Source organism: Plectropomus leopardus, chromosome 20, assembly GCF_008729295.1.
Source record: "Plectropomus leopardus isolate mb chromosome 20, YSFRI_Pleo_2.0, whole genome shotgun sequence".
NCBI lineage: Eukaryota > Metazoa > Chordata > Actinopteri > Perciformes > Serranidae > Plectropomus > Plectropomus leopardus.
In genome coordinates, this window is record NC_056482.1 from 1,312,359 (window position 1) to 1,339,337 (window position 26,979).

At 38.2% G+C, this 26,979-nt stretch overlaps 2 protein-coding genes across 2 annotated transcripts; both read right to left on the reverse strand.

The window, feature by feature from the left end:
- Window positions 1-1,134: 1,134 nt before the first annotated feature.
- LOC121960206 (sepiapterin reductase-like) lies at window positions 1,135-6,324 on the reverse strand. Its single transcript, XM_042509823.1, has 3 exons — window positions 5,964-6,324; window positions 4,629-4,919; window positions 1,135-1,377 (listed from the first exon to the last, which is right to left on the reverse strand). Exons 1-3 carry the CDS (start codon window positions 6,283-6,285, stop codon window positions 1,187-1,189), a joined length of 804 nt encoding a protein of 267 aa, XP_042365757.1. The 5' UTR covers window positions 6,286-6,324; the 3' UTR covers window positions 1,135-1,186.
- A 3,212-nt stretch (window positions 6,325-9,536) lies between these two features.
- On the reverse strand, window positions 9,537-26,935 carry LOC121960205 (excitatory amino acid transporter 1-like). The gene is made up of 10 exons (XM_042509822.1): window positions 26,789-26,935; window positions 23,521-23,663; window positions 23,244-23,381; window positions 21,403-21,607; window positions 21,273-21,315; window positions 18,472-18,752; window positions 18,143-18,376; window positions 13,398-13,592; window positions 12,436-12,570; window positions 9,537-10,371 (listed from the first exon to the last, which is right to left on the reverse strand). Exons 2-10 carry the CDS (start codon window positions 23,657-23,659, stop codon window positions 10,161-10,163), a joined length of 1,581 nt encoding a protein of 526 aa, XP_042365756.1. The 5' UTR covers window positions 23,660-23,663; window positions 26,789-26,935; the 3' UTR covers window positions 9,537-10,160.
- Window positions 26,936-26,979: the final 44 nt, after the last annotated feature.

Below are 26,979 nucleotides of genomic sequence, written 5' to 3' on the forward strand. Positions count from 1 at the left end.
TGTATGCTAAAGTAACATCAATAACAAAACATTTTATAAGTTCCCTATTCAGTGACAGAGTGAAACACATTATTTTGAGAAGCTGCACTCCCTGTGAGTGCAGGAGCACAGTCTGGCACAAACTGGACCTTTGGTAAAATGGAGCGCTGTTGTAATGTATTGTTTGCTTATCAAGAACAATGCACTCTGGGAGTGTCAGAGCTGCTCTGTGTGGGGAGAAGGAGCAGCAAAGCACTGAACGGAGTGAATGTGTGATGAACTTAACTATTAGTTAATAACAGAATGCTCTCTGGCTTCCAACAACAGCTCCCTCATTTTAGTGTAGAGCATCAGACTGGATGTATTGGATTCAGGAACACAGGCAGAGTCAGAGGGCTGATGAGATAGAAGGCGGTTTTCCATTACAGATTTGCACAAAACTTGAGTGATATTTTCAAAATTGCCATATAACACAATTGTGAGATGACTACTTTTCCACTGAGTGATGTTCTGCGACTTCTCACACGATGTTACTTAACTTTCCTCTCACGATAACATTTCAGTAACCATGGTGATGGATGTCCAAAACATTGGCAGGTTTATTTCTATTGCGCTCACTCAACAAAGCCAATCTAATATCGCCCTAATTTCTGTCTTGTTTGTGAGTTTGTCTTGTATCGGTCCACACATACCGAGCCATGTTTTGTAGAATGTCATGTGACTTTGTTGTACTTTTTCTTCTCCTATGGGTTTAATGGTGGTTGGCAAAGGTGGGATCTAACAAGCTGTCAATCAAAAAGTGATCTGCCATGCCCACACAGTCTGGAGAAATGCTGTTATCCTCAAAATGAGCTGTTTTCAATTCGCTTTTTTAATAGTTGGGCACATTTAACTTCACTCAGATTTCTGTAGATACTTAATGAGACACTCAAGGTTGATATAATATGTGCATTCTTACAATTTTCAAGCTACTTTTCCAATGCCTTTAAGTGTAAATTTGATCATTTGTAAAAAATGAAGTCTGCAGCCTACAGAGTTTAAGATTGATAGTGCAGTCTTACTAAACTATTAACTTTTCCACATTTAACTGCAGTGTAAGAGGTAAGCAGATGGTATAAATGAATAGAATTTCACTTAACCACTTAAATCAAGGCACATAGAATTAAACTGGCCCAATGCTGAATGGCTTGAAGTACTTGTGCTGTGTCTACAGGTCGTAGACGTCGATGTGAGCTCCTGATGTGTAGCTGTCTTCCAGCAGCAGCTTCATCAGCTTGGCACAGGATGCCTCACAGGTGAGCAGCTGGCCCTGAGAAAACATGTCTGAGAAAGACTTCCTAAGGTTGGGATCGGCTGTTTTGGATCTGGCCACCTCTTGCATGGCTGTGTCCAGAGGCCCTGCGATGACACGGAGTGCAGAGATGGATGGGGGTCAGAGGTTAGAATGGACAGAAAAAAACATTCGTCTGCAAAGAAGAGAGGAGGGTGTACATTACTGCTTATTGTTTGGCCCTAGTAGTGCAAAGTCAAATAAAGCCTGATAAGTGTGACATTTTATTTATTTATTTATTTCAATTTTGACTTTTTGTGTTTCCAGAAACAGCAGTGTTAAAACTTTTACATAGATCACTCACTTGCTCCTAAGAATGACAAAAGAAGACGACAGTATAAAATACAATTGAATCGAACAACTGAAGTTGAAAAATTAACACAGCCTAAATAATACATACATATTGAAAAAACACCCACATAAAGGGTCATGTATAAATATGGTTAAAAAAATAAAATATAAAATAAAATAAAATAAATAAATAAAAATAAAAAAAATAATAATAATACCATTTTATTTTTAAATATTGAAAAATGCCTACAACACATTCCCACCTATGGAGACACATAGGGGTCAAAATTAAAAATCAATAAATATAAAGTTAGACATTACAAAATAAACTGTCATGAATGAATATAGACAAAAATTTAATAATTCCAAAGAAGTTGGGTCACTGCATGAAATGTAAATAAAAACAGAATGCAATGATTGAAAAAAATGCTTTTGAACCTATATTAAATTGAATACAGTACAAAAACAATATATTTAATGTTCAAACTACTACATTTCATTGGTTTTTGTGAAAAATACACTCATTCTGGATCTGATGCCTGCAAAAGATTTCAAAAGGTTGGGCCAGGGGCAATGAAAGATTGAGAAAGTTGTGGAATTATGGAACAGCATGGAACATTGCACAGGTCAACAGGTTAAGTGGTAACAGATGACAGTATCACCACTGGGTCGAAAGAGGCATCTTTCAAAGACTCGGATGTTCACGAGCAAGGATGGTGCTGTGTGGACAAATAGCCCAACAGATATCGCACAATGTTTCTTAATGCACAACTGTAGGCAATTTATGGATTTCACCATCGACAATTCATAATATCATCAAGAGTTTCAGAGAATCTGGAGAAATCTCTGCATGTTAGGGGCAATGCTGAAATAAAACACAGAATGCCCACTGCATTAAAAACCGATATGATTATATAAAGTATATGACTCCATGGGTTCAGGAACACTTTGGAAAACCGTTGCAATGCAAAGTAAAGATATCAACAACATCCAGAAACACGGCTGATTTCTTTGGACCCAAGCTCATCAGAGACGGACTGACACAAAGTGAAAAATGTGCTGTGGTCTGATGAGTCCACATTTCAGATTGGTTGTGGAAATCATGGACGTCGTGTCCTCCATGCTAAAGAGGAAAAGGACCATCCAGACTGTTACCAGCTCAAAGTTCAAAGCATCTGTGATGGTATCAGGGGGTGTTAAAGCCCATGGCATCATGGGTAACTTGCACATCGGTGAATGCACCATGATAGGTAAATACAGGTTTTGGAGCAACATATGCTGCCATCCAGACGACATCTTTTTCAGTGACGTCCCTGCATATTCCAGCGAGACAATGAGGCACATTCTGCAAGTATTCTAACAGTTTGGCTTCATGATTAAAGAGTGCAGCTACTAGACTGACCTGCTGCAGTCCAGACCTGTCTCCCAAGCATAATGAAGCACAAAATACGACAATAGGGACCCTGAATGGTTGAGCAACTGAGGTTATATATAAGGCAAGAATGAGAAAGAATTTCACCTTAAAAACTAAAAGGGCCCCTGCCCCAACTTTTTTGGAATGTGTTGCATGCATCAAATTCAGAGTGAGTGTATACTTACAGAGAACAATAAAGTTTATTTGCTGAACATCAAATATCTTGTCTTAGTTCTGTATTCAGTTGAGCATAGGCCATTGCATTCTGTTTTTATTTGTGTTTAACACAGTGACCAAACTTTTTTTGCTATTAATGTTGTAATACAACCAGGACCAACACTCCAATAGTTTCAAACTCAGATCCTAATCACAAAATATTATTTCTTTTTTTTAATGATGATGATTATGATTAATTACTATTGTTATTACTAATATCATCTGATAATTTATCACAAAAAGTTGTCCATAAATCAATACAAAATTAAAACTTTTTTCATTGTCCATATCAACATTAACAGATAAATGAGTGGCAATGTATTGCATCTATTTTAAGTATTTATCTGTAAAATATTTTATCAATTCTAATTTTTCACATTTAAAATGCATACTACTGAATACTCATAATGTAAAATGTAAATATTCATTAATAATTTCTTTAGTTTTATAACTCCTCATTATAAAAATCAAATTAATAATCTGATTTGTAACCACTTGTGTGGTTCTTTTAAGTCCTACATATTTTCTCATCCTGTGAAAGAGTTTGAAAAAGTGTTTCTAGTTAGATTCCTGCCTTCAAGCAGCCACTCAGATTTTTCATTTAAAAAAAGATAAAGGCTAAAGACTGGCTGAATGTGTGGAATTTCCCATGGAAATGCAGCAACTCAAATGTGTGACGTGAGTTTGGGAGGAAATGTCTTATTCGTTTTTTTAATCACACTGAAGCATAAGGCCCATTTTACTGAAGGGGACACCAAATGTTGGAGACAATGTGGATTTAAGGAAGCCAGTCATTGGCATGTATTCTGGGAGCGTCCAGTGATTAGGCCTTTTTGGGCAGAATTTCAAAAAGCACTTAGAAACATACTCAATATTTTCCATACTTTTCTTTCAAATTTCAGGCAAAGTGCTGTGATAAATATATGTTTGGTATTTGGATTTCTGTTTGCTAAAAAGCCTTCACAAGGCGTTGGCTACTTCCTGCACCCCTCGCAGAACAGGAGTGGATAGATATAATAAATGATATTTATGTTATGGAACAGATTACTTTCTTTCTTCACCTTCAGAAAAGTGTGTTTATTGGGCTCTTGAATAAGTGGGTGAAATATGTAAGCCCTCAACAGCCAGATTTTGTAGCGGTATTGCAAAAATAATCGTAAAATCTGAACAGTAGGGGATTTTTTTTTGTCTTGCTTTATGTTTTGTACCATAAACTGCTTTCCATAAAAATAAAAAAAAAAATCCCCCCAAAAAGACAGAGGCAATTTTAAATTTAAAAAAGCAATACATGAAAACTGGCATTACTTGACTGCTTGGTGTCTAGGTAGACCTCATCCAATTCCTCTAACTCAGCTCAGGATGACTGATATTAACAAACACACACAGGAAGTTCCTCACCTGGAGCGTAGCTCAGCACCCGCAGGTCCGGCTCCTCCTCTGCCAGCACCCTGAACATCATCTCCCGGGCAGCCTTGCCGGTGCAGTACAGCACCCAGGAGCGGAAAGGCTGCAGGGCGCACAGCGAAGTGACGTTGACCACGGTGCGCCGCAGACCCGCACGCTGTGGAAAAGCCTGCAGGACGCTGGCGGTGAGGCACAGGGAGGAGCTGACATTGAGGGACAAGTAAGAGTCCACCTCGGCCATGTCGGTGAAGCTTTTGGCATAGCGGGAGACGTCACCCAAAGAGGCTGGGGACAGGGACGGAGGTGTCAGTGTGTGTCTACATCACCACACATACCTGAGTGTTTGCATCAACTAATAATACACAAATATGCACAAGAGGAAGCAACAAGATCTGAAAATTTAAGTACAGTTTCACTCAAATCCTTCTTTGGGCCCCAAACAGCTGGGGCCGGCCCTGCTCAGAGTTAACCCATGTTGACATGATAACACACCTGAGCGAAAAAAAAAGAATGTAAACAGTGCCATGGAGAAACACGTCCAAGTCATGTGGCACCTTTTGGACCTCATAGACTACAATTCTTATGAGAACTATTTTCTATTGAATCAATAGTCCCTAAAAACTGTACACAGAGATGAATGTTTGAGTATGATGTGAACACCACAAATTAATCTTATTAACCTGGTCAAAACTGGCTTGATTTCTCTGAAAAACATGGGAGGAAAATAATGAGCAAAAAAAGGAGAAATTAAAATAATTTTATAAATCTATTAATTACTTGCGATTTGAACAAATGTTAACTGATGATGAATGACTGCCCAATGCAACCACTGAATGTTTTAGTAACGTTTTCAGTGGCAAGTCTTCTTTATGTTCCCAGAATGTTCTTCTTAAAGTTCGGGCAACATTCTCTAAAAAATATTTTTTTGTTAATATATGAGGACATTACAGTTTCATCTAAAAAGACAAAGTTCTGTAATCTCAGTCCTCAATAACATTTTCTGATGTGGCTTTGAAAACTTTCTTCCTTTGTTCTCATGTAACATTGTGGGAACGTTTTGTAAAGAGAACACTATGATCTGTCACCTCTCAATATTAACAAAACATCCTCAGAGTGTTGCAGTTAAAATGTAATGCCTTAGTCCGCATTTAACCTCAGACGTACCTTTTTGGAAATGATTAACATCCTTAAAACGTTCTCTGAACATTAGCTTGAAATGTTTTCTTTAAAGCATTACTGCAACATGTAGGTAACGTTAGTCAATGTTGCGGAAACGTTTCCCGCTAGCTGGTTGTGGCTCGGGGATCAGCTCCACAGGTTGGGTCTTACCAGCGTTGTTGACCAGTATGAGGTGATCCACGTCCTCGGGAGAAGCCTCTTTAGCAGCTTGGAGCACGCTCTGCAGTCCCTCCATCTGTCCCACATCTGCCACCACACTCTCCACCCGCAGCCCCGCTCTGCCTGCCTCCGAGCCGGTCAGCTCCGCCTGCAGAGCCCGCAGCTCATCACCGGAGCGGGCCGTCAGCACGAGCGCCGAGCCCGGCTTCACCAGCCGAGACATCTCCCTCGCTACGGTCCGGCCGAAGCCCCTGGAGGCCCCGGTGATGATACAGAGCGCCCGGCCGAGGTCTGCACTGGCAGCGGACGACATGGTTGTGAATTACAGGGTCGGGCAGTGTGTTTGTATGAGTGTGAGTCAGTCACTGTTCTTCTTCATGGATTTCACCAGCAGTGGGAATTCACTTGTTGCCCTGTCGCCATCTCTCGGTTTCACGCCCATTCACATTCATCAGCTGAATCCCCAAAATGCAAAGTTATCATTATGAAAATAGTTTGTTAATAATTTGTAATTATTATAATAATTTATAATATTATGTAAATATTAATAATTAATAATATATATAATTTGTGCGCCTTTTATCATGCAGAAGAGCCATAAATAGTCTAATGACTGAATTCCTTTTTTTAAAAAAAAAACTATGAATGTTTTGCACTCAAGGAGTTTGTTACATTATTCAGAGCAGAAATACTCAACTTACAGCCAAATCTGGCTCCCCTAACCATTTTCTAACTCAAAGTAAAAATAAAGTGATTCACACTGGGAATTGTTTTTGTACTTTTAGTGTAGGCTACATAAGGTGCCAGAGTGAGAGCAAAATCCAAGAAATGTCCTAAAATCCTAGAAATGCCCTAAAATCCTTGAAACATACAAAAATCCCCAAGAAATGTGCTAAAATCCAAGAAATGTCCTAAAATCCCATAAATATGTTTAAAAAATTCCCCAAAACATCCCAAAATGCTAGAAAAATCCTAAAAACCTTAGAAACATTCAAAAATCCTAGAAATGTCCTAAAATCCTTAAAATGTGCACAAATCCTGGAAACATACCAGGGGTGTGCTTAGAGAGTGGCCTTCTTTTGGGGCAGATTTCAGGACATTTTTCTACTTTATTGCCCAGTTTACATTACTTAGTAATCAAAAGGCCTGAAAGGCCTAATTTCATGACTTGCACTCTAATATACTTTTAAGTACACTGAAATACAGCTAAAAGGACTTAAAAACAAATGTAATTTCCATAAGTACACAAAATTACCACTATTACTATTTCCAATGTAGTATAAAATTTAAGGGTGCACTATGATACAATAATTTACAATACACTTAAAATAAAGCATACTTTTTATAATTACACTGAAAAACCACTTTAAGTAGGCCTATTGCAGAATTAGCATAGCCTACTTATTTTTTGTTAATTAAAGTAAAACTTCATTACATCTATTTTGAAGTATACTTTGAATTAACTTGCAGTTAAGCAGTATAAGTAAAAATATACTTGAAATAAATTTGATATACTTAAATTAAATTTCTAATACACCAATGTATACTCTTTTTTTTACCTGAGAAAGGGGGGCACTCTCAGTCTGTTTTTCCTCAAACTGAAACCCACGTAAACTTGTAAACTCAGTATGCTGTATTTTGTGGTAAAACATATTTTATAATATATATTTTTCATTAAGTCTAACTGCAGGACGCATGATGTCTGAATGAAAAGTCCATTCTCAGTGTCTGTGTACTGGTCCCTAGTGCACAGACCTTCAGTTTGGAGGTTTTAGGTTTCCACATCACACTTGTATAACTTTCACACTGGAAGAAGATCGCTTGTGAAGTCACTAAATCATGCTCATGCATAAAAGTGTTCAACTGAAATCTGCTGAGCACAGAGAAACTCTGCAGTAGACGGATGTGAAAACAACCTGCATCATAGTGCAAAGCTCAAATATCACCATGAAGTAACAATAAGCAAAACAATTTTTTTTTATTGAGCATTTTATTTGTAGTAGTTTTATATAAAAGACAAACAGCAACATAAATCATCTTTAAATCAACAACATACCTAAAAAATAAAGTAAATTAATAATAGCTATTGTAATAATACTCAAATAAACTCATCCCACCTCCTCCCTCAAAAACAACAAAAACCCTCAATAAACAACAAAAACACAAACAGCAAAACAAAGTTTAATGTGAAAGTGGGCTTTAACTTTTACTTTATCTATATTTTTTCCAAACCTTTAAATTCTACCCCAGTGGAAATTGCCACTTACAATTAATACTGCACAACTACACACAACTACAATGATGCACTTCAGTCTGACATGCTACATTATTTCCCAGACTCTCAGTGATTAGTGTTGCATGAAATCTAATCACGAGCTTCAGTAATCTTCTAATCTGCTTCAGTAATCAATCGCAGATTACAAAATGCAACACAGACTGTTAGTGCAGCTGCCTCATCAGCAGCTGATCCTGAGTCATTGCTGGGATCAATGAGCTGACACCACAGTAAATAATTCTTGTACTTAATATGATCAAGCATTTAGTCAGCGTAAAACTAAAAACTTGTCTCCATGCACAGTCATAGTGTATTGGTTAAAGAGAATCACATGCAGCACTGTTTAAACGTAAAGTCTTAATGTATGTATGACACTGTGCTGATGCATTGGATTCATGCTTAACAAAAACATCCCAAGCCAACGTTTTTTTTCTGCTGATTGTATTGGGTCGGATGGTGTGGTTTTCTACTTTCTGTAACCCTTTGAAACCTGGATTGACAGCACTTTGTTGTGCTGCTCTCAGACAACTTTCACGAATATGTAAACCTCTGAACCTTGAGCAAATTGATGCAATGTGTGAAATTGTAAGAAATTAGTACATTTAAATTTAAAAATTAAAAAAAGAAAGAAAAAAGCAAGGAAAAAATGTCCAGGAAAGTATATTCGTAATTATCCTAACTAATTTTCTTGTACTTTTCATTAATTTCTCCCCCAAATTCTGGGTTATTTCTTCTTAAATTGCTCATTGACTTTTCCCATGTTTTTTTTTTGTGAAATCAAGCCAATTTGCTCAGGTCCAAATTGGTTCAAATAAAGGCCAGTGTTTTCATGGGAATATGGAAATCATCAGTGAGATTCGGGGCCGGACAGGGGCTTTCTTGGGGTCCTAATAATCAACATTGAAAGAACAGCCTGGCCAGATATGACACTGCAGTATTTTCACACGAAGAAAGTTACTGAAACAAAAAAAAGCTGCATACTGTCTGAGCAAACTGTAGGAAATAGAGTTTGTTTGAATCCACTGAAATTTTAGCCAGAGACAGACAGGAGGGTTTTTTTCTGTTTAATTCACTGAAGTCATAATAAACAAAAACAACTACTTTCACAAAAACGTGTTGAATTACACTCAAGACTGTTTCACACATTCATACTGAAATCAGAGGCTTTAACATAGACTAATCACCCAACAAATTCACTTGTGTCATACAGGCCTTTTTTTCAGTAAATGAACAATCTTGGTTTAAAAAATAAATAAATAAATGAATAAATAAATAATAATAAATAAATCAGCAAGTCAGACAGAGTCAGAATGTGCACACACATACATGCATGTCCAGTTCTAGGTGTTGGATAGAATCTTTGAGTGTGTACAAATGAAACATAAAAATCACAAAATGCTTGTAATAACCTGTAATAACCACAATATTAACCAGCTAATGGTTGGGACTACATAGATTATATACATTTTAATTTTATTTTCAGTCTGTGGGCAAAAAGTCTAAGTCATAAAAGTCTGAATCTTAAATTTCTTCATATAATATTTTTGTTCTGTGCATATTTCAAAACACAGCTTTTAATGCAGAGTATGAATCCTTTATCCAGCATTAACCTCTTGGCTACATGAGGGTGATTTATTCAAATATTTAGTTAAGTATAGTAAACAAAACAAAAACTATCAATCCTATTTGAAACAAATGAAAGACGCATTTACAAAGGATGCCATCATGGTGATTTTGGATGAAAGGGGAATATGAGAAATTCACTTCTTGCACATGATGATAAGGGAATGTTAATAAATCAAAACGTGTGAAATAATGACAGTGAAACTGCATCTCATAATTAGGTCCCTACTCCTCCAAACAGAGCCAGCTGCAAGTGTTTGTACAGATGAGGGAGATGTTGATGGGTTGAACTACATGTTGGATTCGCTGTGAGCTCGTTTGTCATTTTCAAAATCGCTATCCTGGGAGATGAGCTTGTAGGGTTTCTTCCTCTCCCTCTCTTCCAGCACCGAGTTTCCCATCTCCACGTCTTTGCTGCGGAGCTCGTGTCGAGACAGGAACTCCACGATGCCGGCCCCAATCGAATCCCCCAGAACATTGGTGGTGGTACGCAGACGGTCCCTACGCCCAGCATCCACAAAACAAATAAAAAGGAGTGAGGAAACATGTTAGGTATCGTAAAGTGCATCGTATCATATCGTATTGCATCGTAACTCCAGCTATGTTTAAGGGCAGCATTAATATTTTCAAGTAGTTTGTATGCAACTGAAATGAGGTCAGATAGTCACAAAACTATTAGCTTTAGGCCTATTCTCTACAGATAATCAATAACCTACAGGTGTGAAACACTGATTGCTATTTATTTTTTATTCTTATTGTTTTTCTACCCAATGGTTCACCAGATTTAGGGGCTGCAATACTAATTTGTGTCACTGCTCCAGATAAACTCTCTGATGATGAAGATGATGGTATAAAAACAGGGATTATTGTTTTGTTTCTAAATGTTAATTGGTCATTTATTTAAAGATTAGATTAATTTTGAGCATTTGGAACATACTGTATTTTAATAACAATTGTTCAGTTTTTGTTTTTTTTTGTTCAGGTTTTTCACTTTTTTTAAATTTTGTATGCAAAACATGAAAGAAAGTAGCTAATTGCTTGTTTAAGCTGGCACTCGAAGTATTCAGTAAAGGGGAATGTGTTACATTTTTACCCTAAATGGGCAATGTATCCCAGGAGATACAAACTGTAACTTGAAATCTAAAGGTCATATTTTGGAAAAAAAATATGAAATTCTGTTATTTTAGTCTAGATACATTAGAAAATTGCAATTAACTGACTTTCTAAATATTTTTTAATGTGTCTGCCCATTTAAGGGTTAAAATAATTTCGTAGATGAGAAGACAGCCAGATAGCCAGCAGGCTATTAGCTTAGCTTAGCATAACCAGGATACGCAGGGGAAATAGCCAGCCTGGCTCTGTGCAAAAGTAAAACAAATCTTTGAAACAGCACCTCTACAGGTCACTAACATGTTGTACCTAATTTGTTTAAATTCTGTATTTTTAAAATAGTGTGCAAACAAGTTCTGGGGGGCTTGATTAGCCAATCAGTGTAACAGGTGGGGCTATCACTGTTGTTAAGTGTTGTCAAGCAGTGCACCGCAACCAAAGAGCTCAAGGCGTCTTCCTGGCCTCCTAATTCCCCAGATCCCAATCTCATCCAGCATATGTGGGACGTGCTGGTACCCCACCCCACAGCCCACAGGACTCAAAGGATTTGTCACCAATGTCCTGGTTCCAGACATCACAGGACTCCCCCCAGAGGTCCTGGGTCCAGGCCTCGACAGTTCAGAGCCAAGTGTGAACCAAAGAGGCCCCACTGTGGATCGGGGATACCTCTTCCAACACTATTTATTATTATAATATTTACTATTTTTGAAATTTTATTTCATCTTAAGCTCTTTTATTCTATTTGATACCCGCTCAGGCAGTGCAAATGTATTTTGTTGTGTCATCTGTACAATGACAATGACAAGATATTCTATTCTATTCTATTCTATTCTATTCTATTCTATTCTATTCTATTCTATGGTAACTTTGTCCAGACTCATTTAAACCTCCTTTATGAAACAGAAACAGAACATGAGTAATTTTCTAACAAAAATAAGCCTGATTCACTGGAGTAGAATTGGTTTCATGTGTATCTTGCTTTATACAACACATGTCAGCTTTGGAAAATATAGCCTTTTATTCATGAATTATTGTATATCCTTGTGTTCAGAGCGAGCAGCTGTCTTCATGCAGAAAGGCTTTGACAGACATTCAGATTTGGTCCATCCTAGTTAAAGGAGAGAAGGGTTTTTTCTTATTACCCCAGTTAGCGGCGTACTTTCTGGGAAGGGTATTCTAATTGAAATGATTAATTTGGGAAACCTAATTATGTTTCTATGTTAAAACTCATCGCGAAAAAATATTCAATACAAAAGGGAAGATGTGGAGCGAGACTCTGGGGAGGGAGGAGAAGTGTGTCACTAGGTGGTAGTAGAGACGGAGCTGCTCTGACCTTTAAGATGACAGAGATGATTCATGCAGGATGAAGTGAAACTCGCAGCTCTTCATACGCTGGTTTGACGGATGTTATAATAAATCAGTGTTGACATGTTTGTCATCAAGGGAGCTACTCACAGGAACCAATCAACTGCAATGATTAGAGTGATGTCATCAGTCGGAAGTCCGACAGAGGTCAGTACAATCACCATGGTGACCAGGCCTGCCTGAGGGATGCCAGCAGCTCCAATACTGGCTGCAGTGGCTGTGATACTGGATGGAAGAGAAGCACACACACACATATCTGCATCATTCTTATTGGTAACATCTATACATTTGTCTGTAAAGTGAGATATAAGGCTACAGATATACCCCATAGTTTTACTATTCTGTTGAAAACTGTCAATTCCATAACTATAGAACTAGACAGGCTCAGAATTTTTATATTCCTTTTCACAACACTTCCCACGGTCAGTTTTATGTCAAATATCGTGGAGTCGTCTTATGGAATGAAAATGTTTATTTACTGGATTCTTCTGTGTCATTTTCTGTGTACAGAAAGAAACTCAAAAAAGCTCCACGATCAAAAACATCTGGTTTGGATCAAGAATGACCCCTCTATGAACTGATGTTCACACATTCAAATGATTATTTGTACTTATTTTTGAACCTTATAGTTATACTGTGACACTTTGTATTTTTAGCAACTAAATGTATTGATATTTCACTATTCATGTGTTTTCTGGGTTTTGTTTTTATATAAGCCAGTTTAGGTTTCCACCACACCCTCACATGTACTTTTTATGTGTTTTATCCTCATTGTGCTTTCTATTATGTGAAACAAATAAACTAGGCTAACATAAACTAAGCTAAGCTAAGCTAAGCTAAGCCACTAACTAAACTAAACTAAACTAAACTAAACTAAACTAAACTAGACTAAACTTAACTTAAGTTAACTTAACTAAACTAAACTAAACTTAACTTAACTTAACTTAACTTAACTTAACTTAACTTAACTTAACTTAACTTAACTTAACTTAACTTAACTAAACTAAACTAAACTAAACTAAACTAAACTAAACTAAACTGCTCTTTTGTACCTGATGGTGATGATCTGACCAAAGTTCATCTCCATATTGTTGACCTGTGCAATAAAGATGGCTGCCAGTGCCTCATACAGAGCTGTTCCGTCCATGTTGATGGTAGCCCCCACAGGCAGCACGAAGCGCGTGATTCGCTTGTCTATTTTGTTGTTCTGCTCCAAACATTTAAAGGTGACGGGGAGGGTGGCTGAGCTGAGACATGACAGAATAAAAAAGGTTAAAAATCATATAAATAAAAAAAAGAAAGTCTGCAAATATAAGCAGAATCTGTAGGCAAATTGACAAGATTTAGTGTCAGAGCCTTTTGGTTTCAGTTTGTAGTCCATTTGTAGTCCAAGTGGCATTGACCAGTCATATCTAAATGGGCTTTTGTTTGGCTGGTCGTGTGGAGAGCCCATAGAGACAGTACAACATGTCATATTCTGCATGCACCGGGGATGGGGCGGAGTGGGAGGGGGACTATTGGCGCCACAATATGCAACCAAGGGCTGAAGTACTAACAAAGGGCCTGTAGCTAAATCAAAACATCCAATATCAATCAGCATGTCAAAGGAAGACGAAGAGATAGAAGAAGAAGAAGAAGAAGAAGAAGAAGAAGAAGAAGAAGAAGAAGAAAGAAATTACATTGACAAACCATCATGTTTTCGTCCCAAACTCGTCACATGGTGTCGCTCAACGTTTGACGTTTTAGGTATCCTTCTGCATCAGTTGTTTATGCTCTGGGATGTCGTTAACCATGATGTCAACAAATGCACATGGTGGGATGAAGCAGCACGCCATTATGTTTACACAACAGCACGTGGCAACCAGCGCGGACTGTTGTGATGGTTGGGATTAGGCAACAAAGTCATGTATGGTTAGGTTTAGGCAAAAGAGGCACGTGGTAATCTGCAGAAAAAATGTTTTCACAAGAAGCGAACTCCGGACTCCCGCACGAAAGTCAGTTGTTTGTCATTTTAGATTGGAGTAAAATTTTGTATCAATAGCCATTCCAATGAGTGAGTGCTGTCTTTTTTGTAAATTCTGCAGCAACATTCATATTTTTTTTAAAGATGAAAAGCCAAGTCCATAAACCTGGTCATTGATGACTTAATATGGTTGATCAGCATACTTGCAAACCTCATGAGTTAGCTTAAATGATGCTGATAAATTAATCACCCTGAGTTCACTTTAAGTGTAAAAACATCCTTTAAACAAGAAATATTGTAATTTGTGCACTCTGGTGATGTTTCAAAACTTTATATTGCAACATGACAATGCTAACCTTTCAACTGCTCGTTTTGGCATGGTGTTTTGCCAGCAGAATAAAGTTCTGTCTGTCATGCATCAGTTACCCGATCTCCACACTGAGGCCTGAATCCTTGAACCCTCAATTGAACTGATATCACCAGATAAGTGCTTTTTTAACTTTCATTAAAGCCAAGACTGTAAAAGAATGCATCCCGCTATAATAACACATTGGACCTCATGCAAGAAATGGTACGTGAACAGATTTTCTCTTGTTTTTGCTCGTTTCCAGGATTTCTACATATTTTTTAGTACCCATTGATTTTTGGGATTCACCAGTGTTTTCTTATTTTTGCTTTTCTCTGAGTTAAGAGATGATTTTTGCTCTATTGATCCCAGTTACTGTAATTTCAGTTACTTTGCGTCCCTCTGTGCTGACTGTTATTAAGTACATTTACTCAAGTACTGTTCTGAACTACAAATCTGAGAAACTTTTACATTACTTGAGTATTTTAATCTTATGCCACTTTTCACTTCTATGACAGAAATATTGTACTTTCTCCTCCACCACTGTAATTAGATACCTACTTTACAACTGGGATTTCTGTGCAAAAACCATATTAAAGTATACAAGTGAAGCTGAAACAGTTAGTCAGTAAATTAAAAATTTAATTGGCAGCCATTATACTGTAATCATGTAAGTCATTTTTCATGAAAAAACATTTCATGGTTCCAGCTTCTCATATAAACTGTATGTATGAGGACTTGCATTATATTCCAATTACTTGAATTACTTTGATTTACTAAATTTCTTTAAACCTTTTTACATGTGTACTTCTACTTTTTATACTTCAATACATTGCCCTGAAGTCAAGTTTAATTTGTTTTAGTTTATTTAACAGTTGGCCTACGCCAATTTCACTCCTGCTGAAGTTCTTCTTTTAGCCTTTTTTGGTGTCATCCAGTCTTGTTCATGTGTCAGAGACTTTTCACAAGGCACAAAACCTGCCCTTATATAGTGTTTAGGGGGCCTTACCTGTTAACAGGTCACTTATAACTTTTAAGTGGGATTCATCATTGAGAACACCTGGTCAGAGTAGATTTGGATGGTTAAGAACATTTGGTGCATCTGGAGATGACTTCACTTATATTTTCTCTTACCTGAAAATTGAGAGAAAATACAAGAGAAATTTAAGAGAATGTTTCTGCATGAGGCCCAATCTTTCTGATCCCACCCCATGCCCAAATGTGCCACAAGGTAGCCAAGGGAGCCTAGCCATGATATTACCAAAAGTGGTGTGTCTCTGATGCACTTGGCAGGGCACACCTGACTGTGACCTGGGCGCGCTGCTGGGTCCATAAAAATAGAGCCTGCAGTGTCTTCTTGTGTTCACAGGACAACAGTTTACCTTTGTTTTGCGGAAACAGGGCGATAAAAACAAATGCTCGATGTAGAGAGAGCACTGACAGCTGCTGACTGTAAGGACAGGATTCTTTTTGGTTTTGATTGAATCAGCAGCAGCTGTTGCAAATTTATGTTATCAGCTATACATTTTTTCACTGCATGAGAAGTGTATGGCATTAGAGCGTGTGTAAAGTGTCCTTTGTGTGACACTCAAGGTCACTGTGTGACAGTTGACAGCCCTGGCTTTAAATCATTCACAATATTGTCACACTATAAGAAACACCCTACTGGGAACCACAAACTAGCACATGGTGAGTAATACTAACTATAATAACTATAACTAATTAGCTGCTAACAGTTCAGAGGGTCTCTCATCACAGGCATTCAGAAGGAATTGTGTGAATAATTAAAAAAGAAAGAGAAAAAAAGAAGTCCAAACCTTCATACTTTCACACCTTAGATGAGGCCCTCACAATTCCAATACAAAAAAGTGTTTGTGGGTCCTCGTTGACAATTAGACAGAAACTGTATTAAACCATTTGTAAACAAGAGTAAGGCAATGACAAAAGAAGAAATTACTCACATTTGGAAGAAATCAGGGAAAGTAAAAGAAAGATTGTAGATTGTAGATATACAGTTTTTTCCTTAGCTTTTTTTCTTTTTTCCCTAGATATTTTTCCCTAGCTTTTTTGAAATGCTGCAAAATTTCAATTTTTCTTGTCACCCATGCCCAAAAAGGTCTCTGGTTTAGAGACAGGTTCGTCAACCCTTTGAAACCATATGCAAATTGACTTGATTTCTCTCAAAAACACAGGAAAGGGCAATGAGCAACAGAAAGAGAAATGACCCAAAATTTAGTAAAATATTAGTAAAAAATAAAGAAGAAAAAAACCTACAAGATGATTACCACAAAATTAGTTTCTAAAAAACAGCTTTAGGGAATTTAATTCTAATTCTACTTATGTCTTGTAATTTGTGGAAAATTTCTTATCAAGTTGCTCATTGGCTTTTTCCCAATGTTGTTGAAAGAAATTGCAGCAATTTGCACAGCATTAAAGGTTGAAATATTTAATTATGGCATCTGGATGCAGTACAAGAAAAGTGGTCGCAAACAAGTATAGTTTAAAATACTGTTGTTTTTTTTCAGGAATAATTGGGAGTTATTTGTTGAAGTGTGGTAGTGTTAGACCAACATGTTCTCACTCCGAACTTGTCACATGGTGCCGCTATGTAAGCGACCTTCCGCGTCTACCTATGATGTTTTAGGTATCCTTCTGTGTCAGCTGTTAACGCAATGGGATGCCATTACAGTGATGTCAACAAATGTGCATGGTGGGATGATGCAGCCCGTTACCATGATGTCACTGCATGCAAAAAGCAGCATGGTCCTTATGTTTACACAACAGCATGGACTGTCACGCTGGTTGGGATTAGGCAACAAAGTCATGGATGATAAGGTTTTAGCAAAAGATGCAAATGGAAAGGTGCAAACAAAAAAATACACATCCACATGGAAAGCGAACTCTGGCCACCCATATGAAAGTTGGTTGTTTGTGTTCCTTATATTATGTGGTTGTCCTTTTGTGTTTCATACTCAGAGATAGAGTGGGTTGTCCTCTAATCAGAAGGTCAGTGGTTCAAAGCCCAGCTCCTCCAGTCAACATTGTTTTACCCAATTGCACCCGATGCTGCGTCACTGGAGTGTGACTGTGTGTGAATGATTACTGAGTAGCAGGTGGCACCCTAGCCTCGGCCACCAGTGTGTTAATGTTAGTGTGAATGGATGAATGTGACATGTAGTGTGAAAGCGCTTTGAGTGGTCAAAAAGACGAGCAAAGCGCTATACAAGTACAGTCCATTGACCATTTACATGACTGGTTCCATCTGACCACTTTGCCTGATGACAACGCCAGAACGTATAGCATGTGGATGGGTCCTGTACCTTACGACCATCAACATACAATAACAACACCACTGGTTCTGTCCAAGCACCATTCTGGTTGGACATGGAAGATGGCTTTTGGCTTCACCCTCATACACCGAAATCACTGACAGAGCAGTGCTATTTGATGAGTTCGGAGTGAGAGAGGGCTGGTTAGATAGGACTCACCTGGAGGAGGTCCCCAGAGCTGTAACCAGAGCCTGCAGGAGCCCAGCAATGAAGATAAAGGGGTTTTGCCGAGTGATGACAAAATAAAGAGTTGGAAGAATGAGAACTCCGTGAATCAGTAAGCCAATGATCACTGTGATGGTGTACATTCCCAGCTGACCGCCCATCTGCGTCAGATCATCCATCTCCACAATCTTCCCCGCAATCAGGAACAGGATCCCAACAGGAGCGTACCTGACAGGAGCAGAGGAACAGCGACTCATTCAAGGTAAATGTGTCAGTAACATTTGTTCAACAGGAAACACCTCTCACTGACAGTTCATCCGTACCACATGATGATGGCGACCAGGCGCATGATGGCTTCATTGAGGCTGTCGAAGAAATCCCTGAGGAGCTGGCCCTGCTCCTTCATGTTGCCAATTATCAGACCGAAGCACATGGAGAAGACCACCAGCCCGAGGGCGTTGACCCCGTTCACCTGACCCGGCACAGGGACCACTTCCTCCCGGGTGATCTCCATGACCTCCTGGGTGCCGTTGGTTGAGTTGAAGAGGGTGTCATTCACTGTCACGGTCACATGGACTGCTCGCTTTCCATATTTGGTTTTGAACTGGAGAAAGAGAGAATTATAAAAGGAGGTTATCAGTGGAGATTGATAGAGCTGAAAAGAATTGAGCCTTTAAAATCAGGTGATTATACTTTACACTGTTTTATGTCATAGCTCAATCTAACCACTATACCAGGGACATAGTTTGTCAGTAGTTTTAACCGTTAAAAACCTGAGCCAATAAGCTTGATTTCTTTCAAAAACATCGGAAGAGGGCAACTATCAACCTAACAAGAAATGGTCCCAAAACCAGCAAGAAATCAGGTAATAGTTACAGAAAAAATTACCTGAAAAAAAAAAAAAAGAGATGAGAAAAAAGACAAGAAAATGACATCACAAAAGTGCTTAAAAATTTTTCCTTTTATCTGTAACATGATTTTAAATATAATAGAGAGAATTCTAAACATAGTTTTATAGAAATTTCTCCTTATTTTTTGATAATATCATATTATCCCCCAGGTAATATTCAGATCACTTACTTGTCAACTTTTTAAAAAATGTTGCAGTTTACGGAACATTTCCTGCCAAGCTGCTTAATGTTTTTTCCCCACATTTTTTTAAAGAAATCAAACTAATTCCAAAAGATTTCAGACATTTATATGCTAGTGAAAGGCCTTTGAAATGCAGCTAAAGGAAACTGATCTCGAACCAGGTGTTAAAGGGTTAATGGTCACTTGATCTTCTCTCTAATGGCACTATCAGCTCAAATCATTGGTTTTATCAACATATTGATCTGTAAACAAATATAGTATTTTTACAGACTCTTATCAACACCCTCAATATAATCATAGATTGCATTTAATAATTTCACACCTATTTTTATTGTAATATGACATGCGTCTGTTCCCCCTCTCTCTCCCTCTCCTCCCCTCTCTGTTTCTCTTTCCCCTTTGCCACGATTGTATATCATTTGTTATTTACAACATCTATTGCATGTCTGTCCATCCTGGAAGAGGGATCCCTCATCATCCTCTGCTGCTCTTCCTAAGGTTTCTTCCTTTTTTTTCCCGTTACAGGGGTTCTTTTTAGGGAGTATTTTCCTTGGGTGATGTGAGGGTCTAAGGGCAGAGGGATGTCGTACACTGTAAAGTCCTCTGAGGCAAACATGTTTTGTGATAATGGGCTCTATAAATAAAGTTGACTTGACTTGACTTGACTTGACTTACAAAATTATTTACTGGATTTTCACAAGTTTTGCCCCAGTTATTCATGGTTCCCAGAGGATGAATCTACGATATCAGTGACCCAATGACCTTTCATCTAGCACCATTCTCAGGTTGACTACCTCTCAGTTAATAAGAGATTAAGAAAATTCAAAGTGGATATGCATGGCCTCCAGAGGATTCACCCTCTGTTAATCATTAATTTGTGGCATGAGACCATGACGATATGAAAAATGTTTATGCTGGGCCAGTATGATCAACAAGTTACAGTCTAATTTGAGTCTAAATCTGGTCAGTTATGAAGAAAACATTCCAAAGTGCAAGTTTAATCACAAAAACTGGGGCAGTTTGTTGGTTGTTGTCTATTAGCTAAACTATGCAATTTAAGTTAGCCCAGCTCATATTGTTATGAAAAATTGTTATGGTGAAAATCTGGTGCTATATTGAACATGCTAACTCATTTGTGAACACGAATGATGCTTGGGCCCAACTACTAGAACATGCAACATGTTCTCATCCCAAGTCATCTCATATTGCCACTCGCAGTGGACTTCAGTGTCTATATATTATGTTCCTTCTGTGTCTATTTACGCTCTGAGATGCTGCTACCAGGATGTAATCACAAACACATGGTGGGATGATGCTGCACATGGTTATGTTTAGGCAACAAAAGCACATTGCAACCAACGTGGGGACATAAAAAAAAGCACATGCTATGATGGATAGATAGGAGGAGGCACATAGTAAAGCATAGAAAAAACATGACATTGCGACAGGAAGTGAACACTGGACTCCCACATGAAAGTCTGGGGATTGTTGGACCCATGCCCCGCCCCTCCATCTGCCTTATAGGTGGCCTTGCACTCCCTATATTACATTGTTACCAGCAGCGTTCCAACCTGACACTATTCTGTGGTGTATCATGTGCACGCGGCAGGTTGTGTCCAGCTGTGTTCTGAAGTGACACCGCCTTCCACATGCTACAGCAGGTGCCTTCTGGCTGGATATTAACATCGCGACCGGTCAGACATGAAAGGTGGCTTTTGGGGTGTGGATCTTACACCTTGTCAAAGCAGCAGTATTTGATGACTTTGGAATCAGATCGGGCTGGCCAATCATAAGGAGAGGTGGGCAGGTCATTCCTTCTCTATCCTAGGATTCACAAATTTGACTGCTGCATAATAAAATATGTTAAAGAGAAATGAAGTCAAACCAACACATGGTGACTTGTTGGCTATGTAATGGAGAATACAAAGACTGGACTGGGCAAGGGAGAGATTTGTTATTTTGTGGGCTGAAATGAAAAGGTCACCTAATTTAAAAAGACTTTCTGCTACGGAGAATTCATAATAAAGCTCACCTGCTGTGTGCAGGCTTGGACCAAGTTTGGTGGAAACATGTTTCTGAAATGACAAATCACTCAGTGAGTAAGAAATGATGTTGAAAGCTTCGAGTCAAACTGAATATTACGGTTCTTATATGCAGACTACCTGATCAGATCTAAGAAGGCATCAGCAGGACTGACTTGCTCTATCTTCTGCTGCTTTCCAAACTCATCTTTGGATCCTTTCCCTGGGTGGATGATGAGGACGATTATGATCCCGATGAAGACTGCGATGAAGGTCGTGGTCATGTAATAGATCACAGCTCTCATGCCCATCTTTCCTGAGGCTTTGCTGTCCAAAGCTGCCATTCCTAGTGGACAGAGAGGGTAAATGTAGTTCATATCAAAGTATTAACACTTATTAGAAATAATCTTTACAAAAAGCACAGAAGTTACCATTCCCAAGATGCATTTCAATAGAAACAGCACTTAAATTAACCAAAACGAATTGGTTGCAAATGCAGATAGCTGCAAGCTGAAGCAAATTATTATGCTACAGAAATCTGATACTGTAACAATCTGCAGCTTTAGTGCCTCCTCGATAAAATGCTATTTATAGCTGACTAACTATTTCATGAGGAGGAGGTGGGGTGGTGGATGGTGTTAGGGTTCAGGTAAAGATGGCTGACAAGCAGCAGGCAGCAGCAGAGTGCTACTCGAGACCAACAAACAATGACAAACTGGGTATTTGTTAACAACTTGTGACATTTCCAGCCTTGTTTGCAACCAAATCAGGTGGATTTTTTTATCCTAAACATAATATTTTCCTAATCCTAACCAAGTGTTTTTTATGCCTAAACCTAAGCACACAGATAATTAGAAATCGAAACATACAGAAAGAAAGATTCAATATAGCTGCTAAATGTACAAATGTAATATATGGAATTTACAAATGAAAAATCTTGTGGTTTGCAAAGACGTACAGTGCCAGCTAGGGATGCCCTGTTTCCATCTCAAACTCTGGGATCTTGGCCAATCAAGACAACTTTTTTTATTATTGGAATCAGCTATATTTAGCATGCAGAGCAATCCAATACTTTCATTGACAGCTGTCACACAGGTGTTTTTAAATGAATGCATAGCAACACAGCACAACCCTTGTTAACTCTCCTCCATTCAGCTGTCTCTGTCTTTCATTCTGTTAGGCTCCTGTGTGTGTAAGAGCAGAGCTAAGCCCTGCCCCTGCAAAGCACCACACACCATAAACGAAAACACAGGCTTTTTCTTTAGGTTATTTAGGTATGAGCACTCGCTGCATTTCAGCTCAGGGCAAGAGTCTCGCGTTTTGCCTTCAACTATAGCGCACAGTGTTTCTCTGCCCTGCTCGGAGGAGAGAGGGGGAGAGGAGAGCGGTGCACAGCTTGCTACAGCATCACTCAGTACAATTAAAATAGCACGAGCAAAAAGCCAACATGACCGATGTATTAATGAACCATAATCCGCCCAAAAGATGTGAGGACAACAAAAATAGATACTTGAGAGAATACAGTTCATTCAAGTAACTCAGACACAGGCTGCACCAAATAAACCAGAACTTGAGAGTGCTCTGTTAACAAGACAATGACAAAGATAAAAAGATTAAAGGAAGGATTTGTCATTTTATACTTTATTTTGTAAAATAAATAATACTAGTACTAATTATTCATATTGTCAAATATATGCTATACATTGTATTGATTTTAAAAGAAGCCTACTTAAAGTGTGCACTGTGCAGCTGCATTATCTAGAAAAATATCAGAATTACTGGATCAGGAGTCAGTATTGGCAGGCATCCCTCGTGTCAATAGTTATTCTGGTGATTGGGTTGATGAGTCAGATGAACTTTTAAGTCTTCTGAATAGACATTGAATCTTAACTCTGTGATTACAAAGCAAAGTGAATTCTAAGTCTTATATCCACTAACAGATCAGTTAGATATATTTGACATCATGTGTGAAAGTGCTGTACCTGTTATTAGACTGGAGATCAGTAAAGGGAGAACAAGCATCTGAAGCATTCTCATTAACAGCTCTCCGGGGAAAGAGAAGTACTTCACTTCTCGATAGGTCATCTTATATGGGCGGAGCGCGAAGCCCAGAACAATACCTGCACACAGAATGATAACCTGTGCATTAAATATGTGTGTCTGCATTGTGTTGGCAAGTCAGAGTCTTGTCAATGCAATGGAGACAAGGACTTAATGAAGTCCGAAACATGTCCGTTTAGCATACAGAGGCATACACACCTACAATAACTGACCCCACGGTAAAGAGCACAAAAGCATTCTTCTTGAAGAAAGCCTGGATGTCCTCTTTGGAGATCTCCTCCACTTTCCTCTTTGCCTTCATCGTACGTATGTGGATGCCTTCCCTGATTCGCTGCATCCTGCTGTTGTGAACCAAAATATGTTCATTAGTGCAAATAGTATGTATACAAGACCCACCAGCAGGCTGGTCAATTCATGTCGAGCACAGGTGTCTACAATGTTTATCAAGGTTCTTTTGGTTATAAAGGATAGGTTTAGATCTTTTTTCAAGTTTGTTTTAACACATTTTAAACACAATATGTCCACGTTAGTTAGTAGTGTGCTGCGTTCAAGTTGTGCAAATATTTTGGTGGACCATTTTTTTAATTGTTTTTTTCTATAATTCCTGCCTCAGAAATAATGATGCAGAGCACTTTGCATGATACAATTGGTTTGAACCACCAAAACAATAGAGAGAAAATTCAAAAACGGAATAATGTTCAAATTGCAAAGCTTGGATTGTTTTGCAAATCTTCCTCGAAATGGTCTAACAATAGTTTGGTTGGTTGTGGTGACAATGTAATCACTGCCTGATTATGAAACATTTATGTACTGTGCTGGATTAACGTTTAGGTGGACAGGATGAGAGGTGGACATAAACATCCAGACTCATCTGTGGTTAAGGCAACATAAGCATAATGCTTTTCCAAGATTGTCTATTTTGGCAAATAACAAATGCATATGTTTTTAGTGAATGTTCAGTAATAAAACAAAATTGCAACATTTCCTCATTTTGTTAAAAGAAAATGTAAATCATTCTGCATCACGTTTCCCTTTAAAATTCTTCAAATTAGTTGTTTAGCAATTTAATATCTAAGAGACAGGGTTGAGTATTAATGTGATCATTAACTGTCCAATCAGGCGTTCAAGATCACCCACTCAAGTGTTTCCATATTCCCTAATCAGCCCGACACTAAACACTTTCCTGCCTTCTCCATCACATGACCTTGCCCGCCCAACTACTCACCTGTTCTTTATTTCCCTCATCAGCGCTGCAATAGCCCCTTTTCTCTAGTTATTTGCCAGTTTATCACTAGGCAGGTTTCCATTACAGATTTGCACATAACTTAAGCAATATTTTCAAAATGTCGATAAAACACAATTGTGAGATGACTGTGTTTCCACAGAGTGATGTTCTGTGACTTCTCCTCTGGTGATAACCAAGAAGCATGGTGATGGATGTTTATTTCTTTTGCAGCCACCACACTAGCTGTCATTATTTCCAATCCAAGGCCACACAGGCGTGTTATGGAGCCATAGTGGAAAGGCAAGCCCCATAAACGTGGGAGCAACCACATAGGAGGGATTTTGGATAGTCCACAATTTCACAGAGGAAATGTGGATTCAAAACTTCCGGATGATCCGCTCAACTTTTGAAGAGTTATGAGATGCAATAACACCTCTTGTAGCTCCTGCTACATCATGAAGGAGCCAGTTCCTACTGACAAGCACATAGCCATAGCACCATGTGACCTAGAAAAGACAAAAAAGTGTTTCCATTGCAGCTTTGCTAAATATGGCTTTTTCAAATTATCTTAAACCCTTATGCAAGTGTAAAACTTTTTTGCAATAAATGGGAGTTTTTTTTAAATTGATATATTTCCATTAGGTGTATTTTACATTTGCAATTTCAAATTCAATTTTTTTCTTTGTGAGTGAACAATTTAATCTGTCCTTGTGTTGCCCAGACGCTGGAGCAAAAATAAGATGATCACAGGGAAGAAGAGAAACATTTTAAGTTTATGGCCCGTTTTTAATTCAGTCAGTCTGAGTTTTCAAACACAAACACACTCCTCACACACAGTGTCATGGAGAGAGATATGCTTGTTATATGCAAAATTTAAAGATAGACAAGGGTGAAAACCAGGAAGTCAGTGTGAACATGCAAACATAACCAAAGAGGTTAGAATCACCAGTCTGTGGATCAGGCAGATAGAAAGCAGGTACACAGACCTACAGGTAAAAGGTTCAGGTTTAGGTTCAAGGTCATAGTCCAGGTTCAAGTAACAAAGTACAGGGTCAGATGGCCCACAATGCAATGCTATACTATGACTTATTATGCTATTTTGGATGACATACTGAAGTATGACTTTTTAATGCTATTTTTGACAACATACGATACTATGATGTTTTTATGCAATTTTTGATGACATAGTATACTGTGACATTTTTATGCCATTTTGAACATTATACTACACTATCTTATCTTTCATCATAAACTTTGTTATATCCTATAATGTATGCATATAAAATACATACTATCAAAAACTGCATGCATTAATATTGATATTTCTATTACTATTATTGTAGTCAATATTGTTATTGTTGCTGCTATGCATCTCTTACTCTGTCTCTCTCTCCCCCTTTCTTTCACTCTCTCTCTCCTTCCTGTGTATCGTTTTGTCATATTGATTCCTGTAATTTATCATGTTTATTTGTTCTGTAAACACAACATCTATTGCACGTCTGTATGTCCTGGAAGGATCCCTCCTCGGTTACTCTTCCTGAGGTTTCTACCATTTTTCCCTTTTATACAGTTTTTTGGGGAGTTTTTCTTAACCACTTTGATGGCCTAAGGACAGAGGGATGATGTAAAGCCCTCTGAGGCAAATTGTGATTTGTGATATTACTATTATATTAAATGGGTTTCAGTGGTGCATTAATATAATTGAATAAAAAAATAACTTGCTAACTTGGTGTATATGATGTTGAACATTTCAATTTTGATTAAACATTTGCTAAAGGCATTTAAACAATGTTTTACATTGGAGTTTGTTAAAATCCAAATTCTAAATATTGACAGAAACATTTTCATTTTTATTGTAAATGCATAACGGTTCCAAATATTGGTTATTTCAATTTAAATTCAAGTCAATTTTATTTATAAAGCCCATTATCACAAATCACAGTTTGCCTCAGAGGGCTTTACAGCATACGACATCCCTCTGTCCTTAGACCCTCACATCGACTAAGGAAAAACTCCCCCCAAAAAAACCTGTAACGGGGGATGGGGGGTGGTAGAAACCTCAGGAAGTGCGACTGACTAGGGATCCCTCTTCCAGGACAGACAGATGTCCAACAGATAAAAAACAGTTTGTTTATTGGTCCCATTTAGTATCTGTATCTGTATCGGCCCTGAAAAAACAATATCAGTCGCACCTGAGTTTTAAGGAAAGCAGAAGGGAAATAGAACTTATTTGTCACGTACCTCTTCAGTGCAGTGTCTGTCCTTCAGTTCTCAGAGCAGAGCGTCTCAGCGTTGTAGTTGTACCTGACTGGATTGTGGAGCAGCGGCTGAACAGTGTGTGAGGTGTGTTTAACTGGAGCGTCTGGGAATCAGGAGAACAGAGTGACTGGGAGGTGAAGCACTCAGAGTGTGTGTGTTGTAATTGGAAAACA

Coding starts and splice junctions, on each gene's coding strand:
- LOC121960206 (XM_042509823.1), bottom strand. CDS start 6,285: ATGTCGTCCGCTGCCAGTGCAGACCTCGGCCGGGCGCTCTGTATCATC. Junction 4,920..5,963: donor CATACTGGTCAACAACGCTG/GTAAGACCCAAC, acceptor CCCTGTCCCCAG/CCTCTTTGGGTGACGTCTCC. Junction 1,378..4,628: donor GGTGCTGAGCTACGCTCCAG/GTGAGGAACTTC, acceptor GTGTCATCGCAG/GGCCTCTGGACACAGCCATG.
- LOC121960205 (XM_042509822.1), bottom strand. CDS start 23,659: ATGCAGCGAATCAGGGAAGGCATCCACATACGTACGATGAAGGCAAAG. Junction 23,382..23,520: donor CGTGGGGTCAGTTATTGTAG/GTGTGTATGCCT, acceptor TTCTGTGTGCAG/GTATTGTTCTGGGCTTCGCG. Junction 21,316..21,402: donor GCCTTCTTAGATCTGATCAG/GTAGTCTGCATA, acceptor TTGTCATTTCAG/AAACATGTTTCCACCAAACT.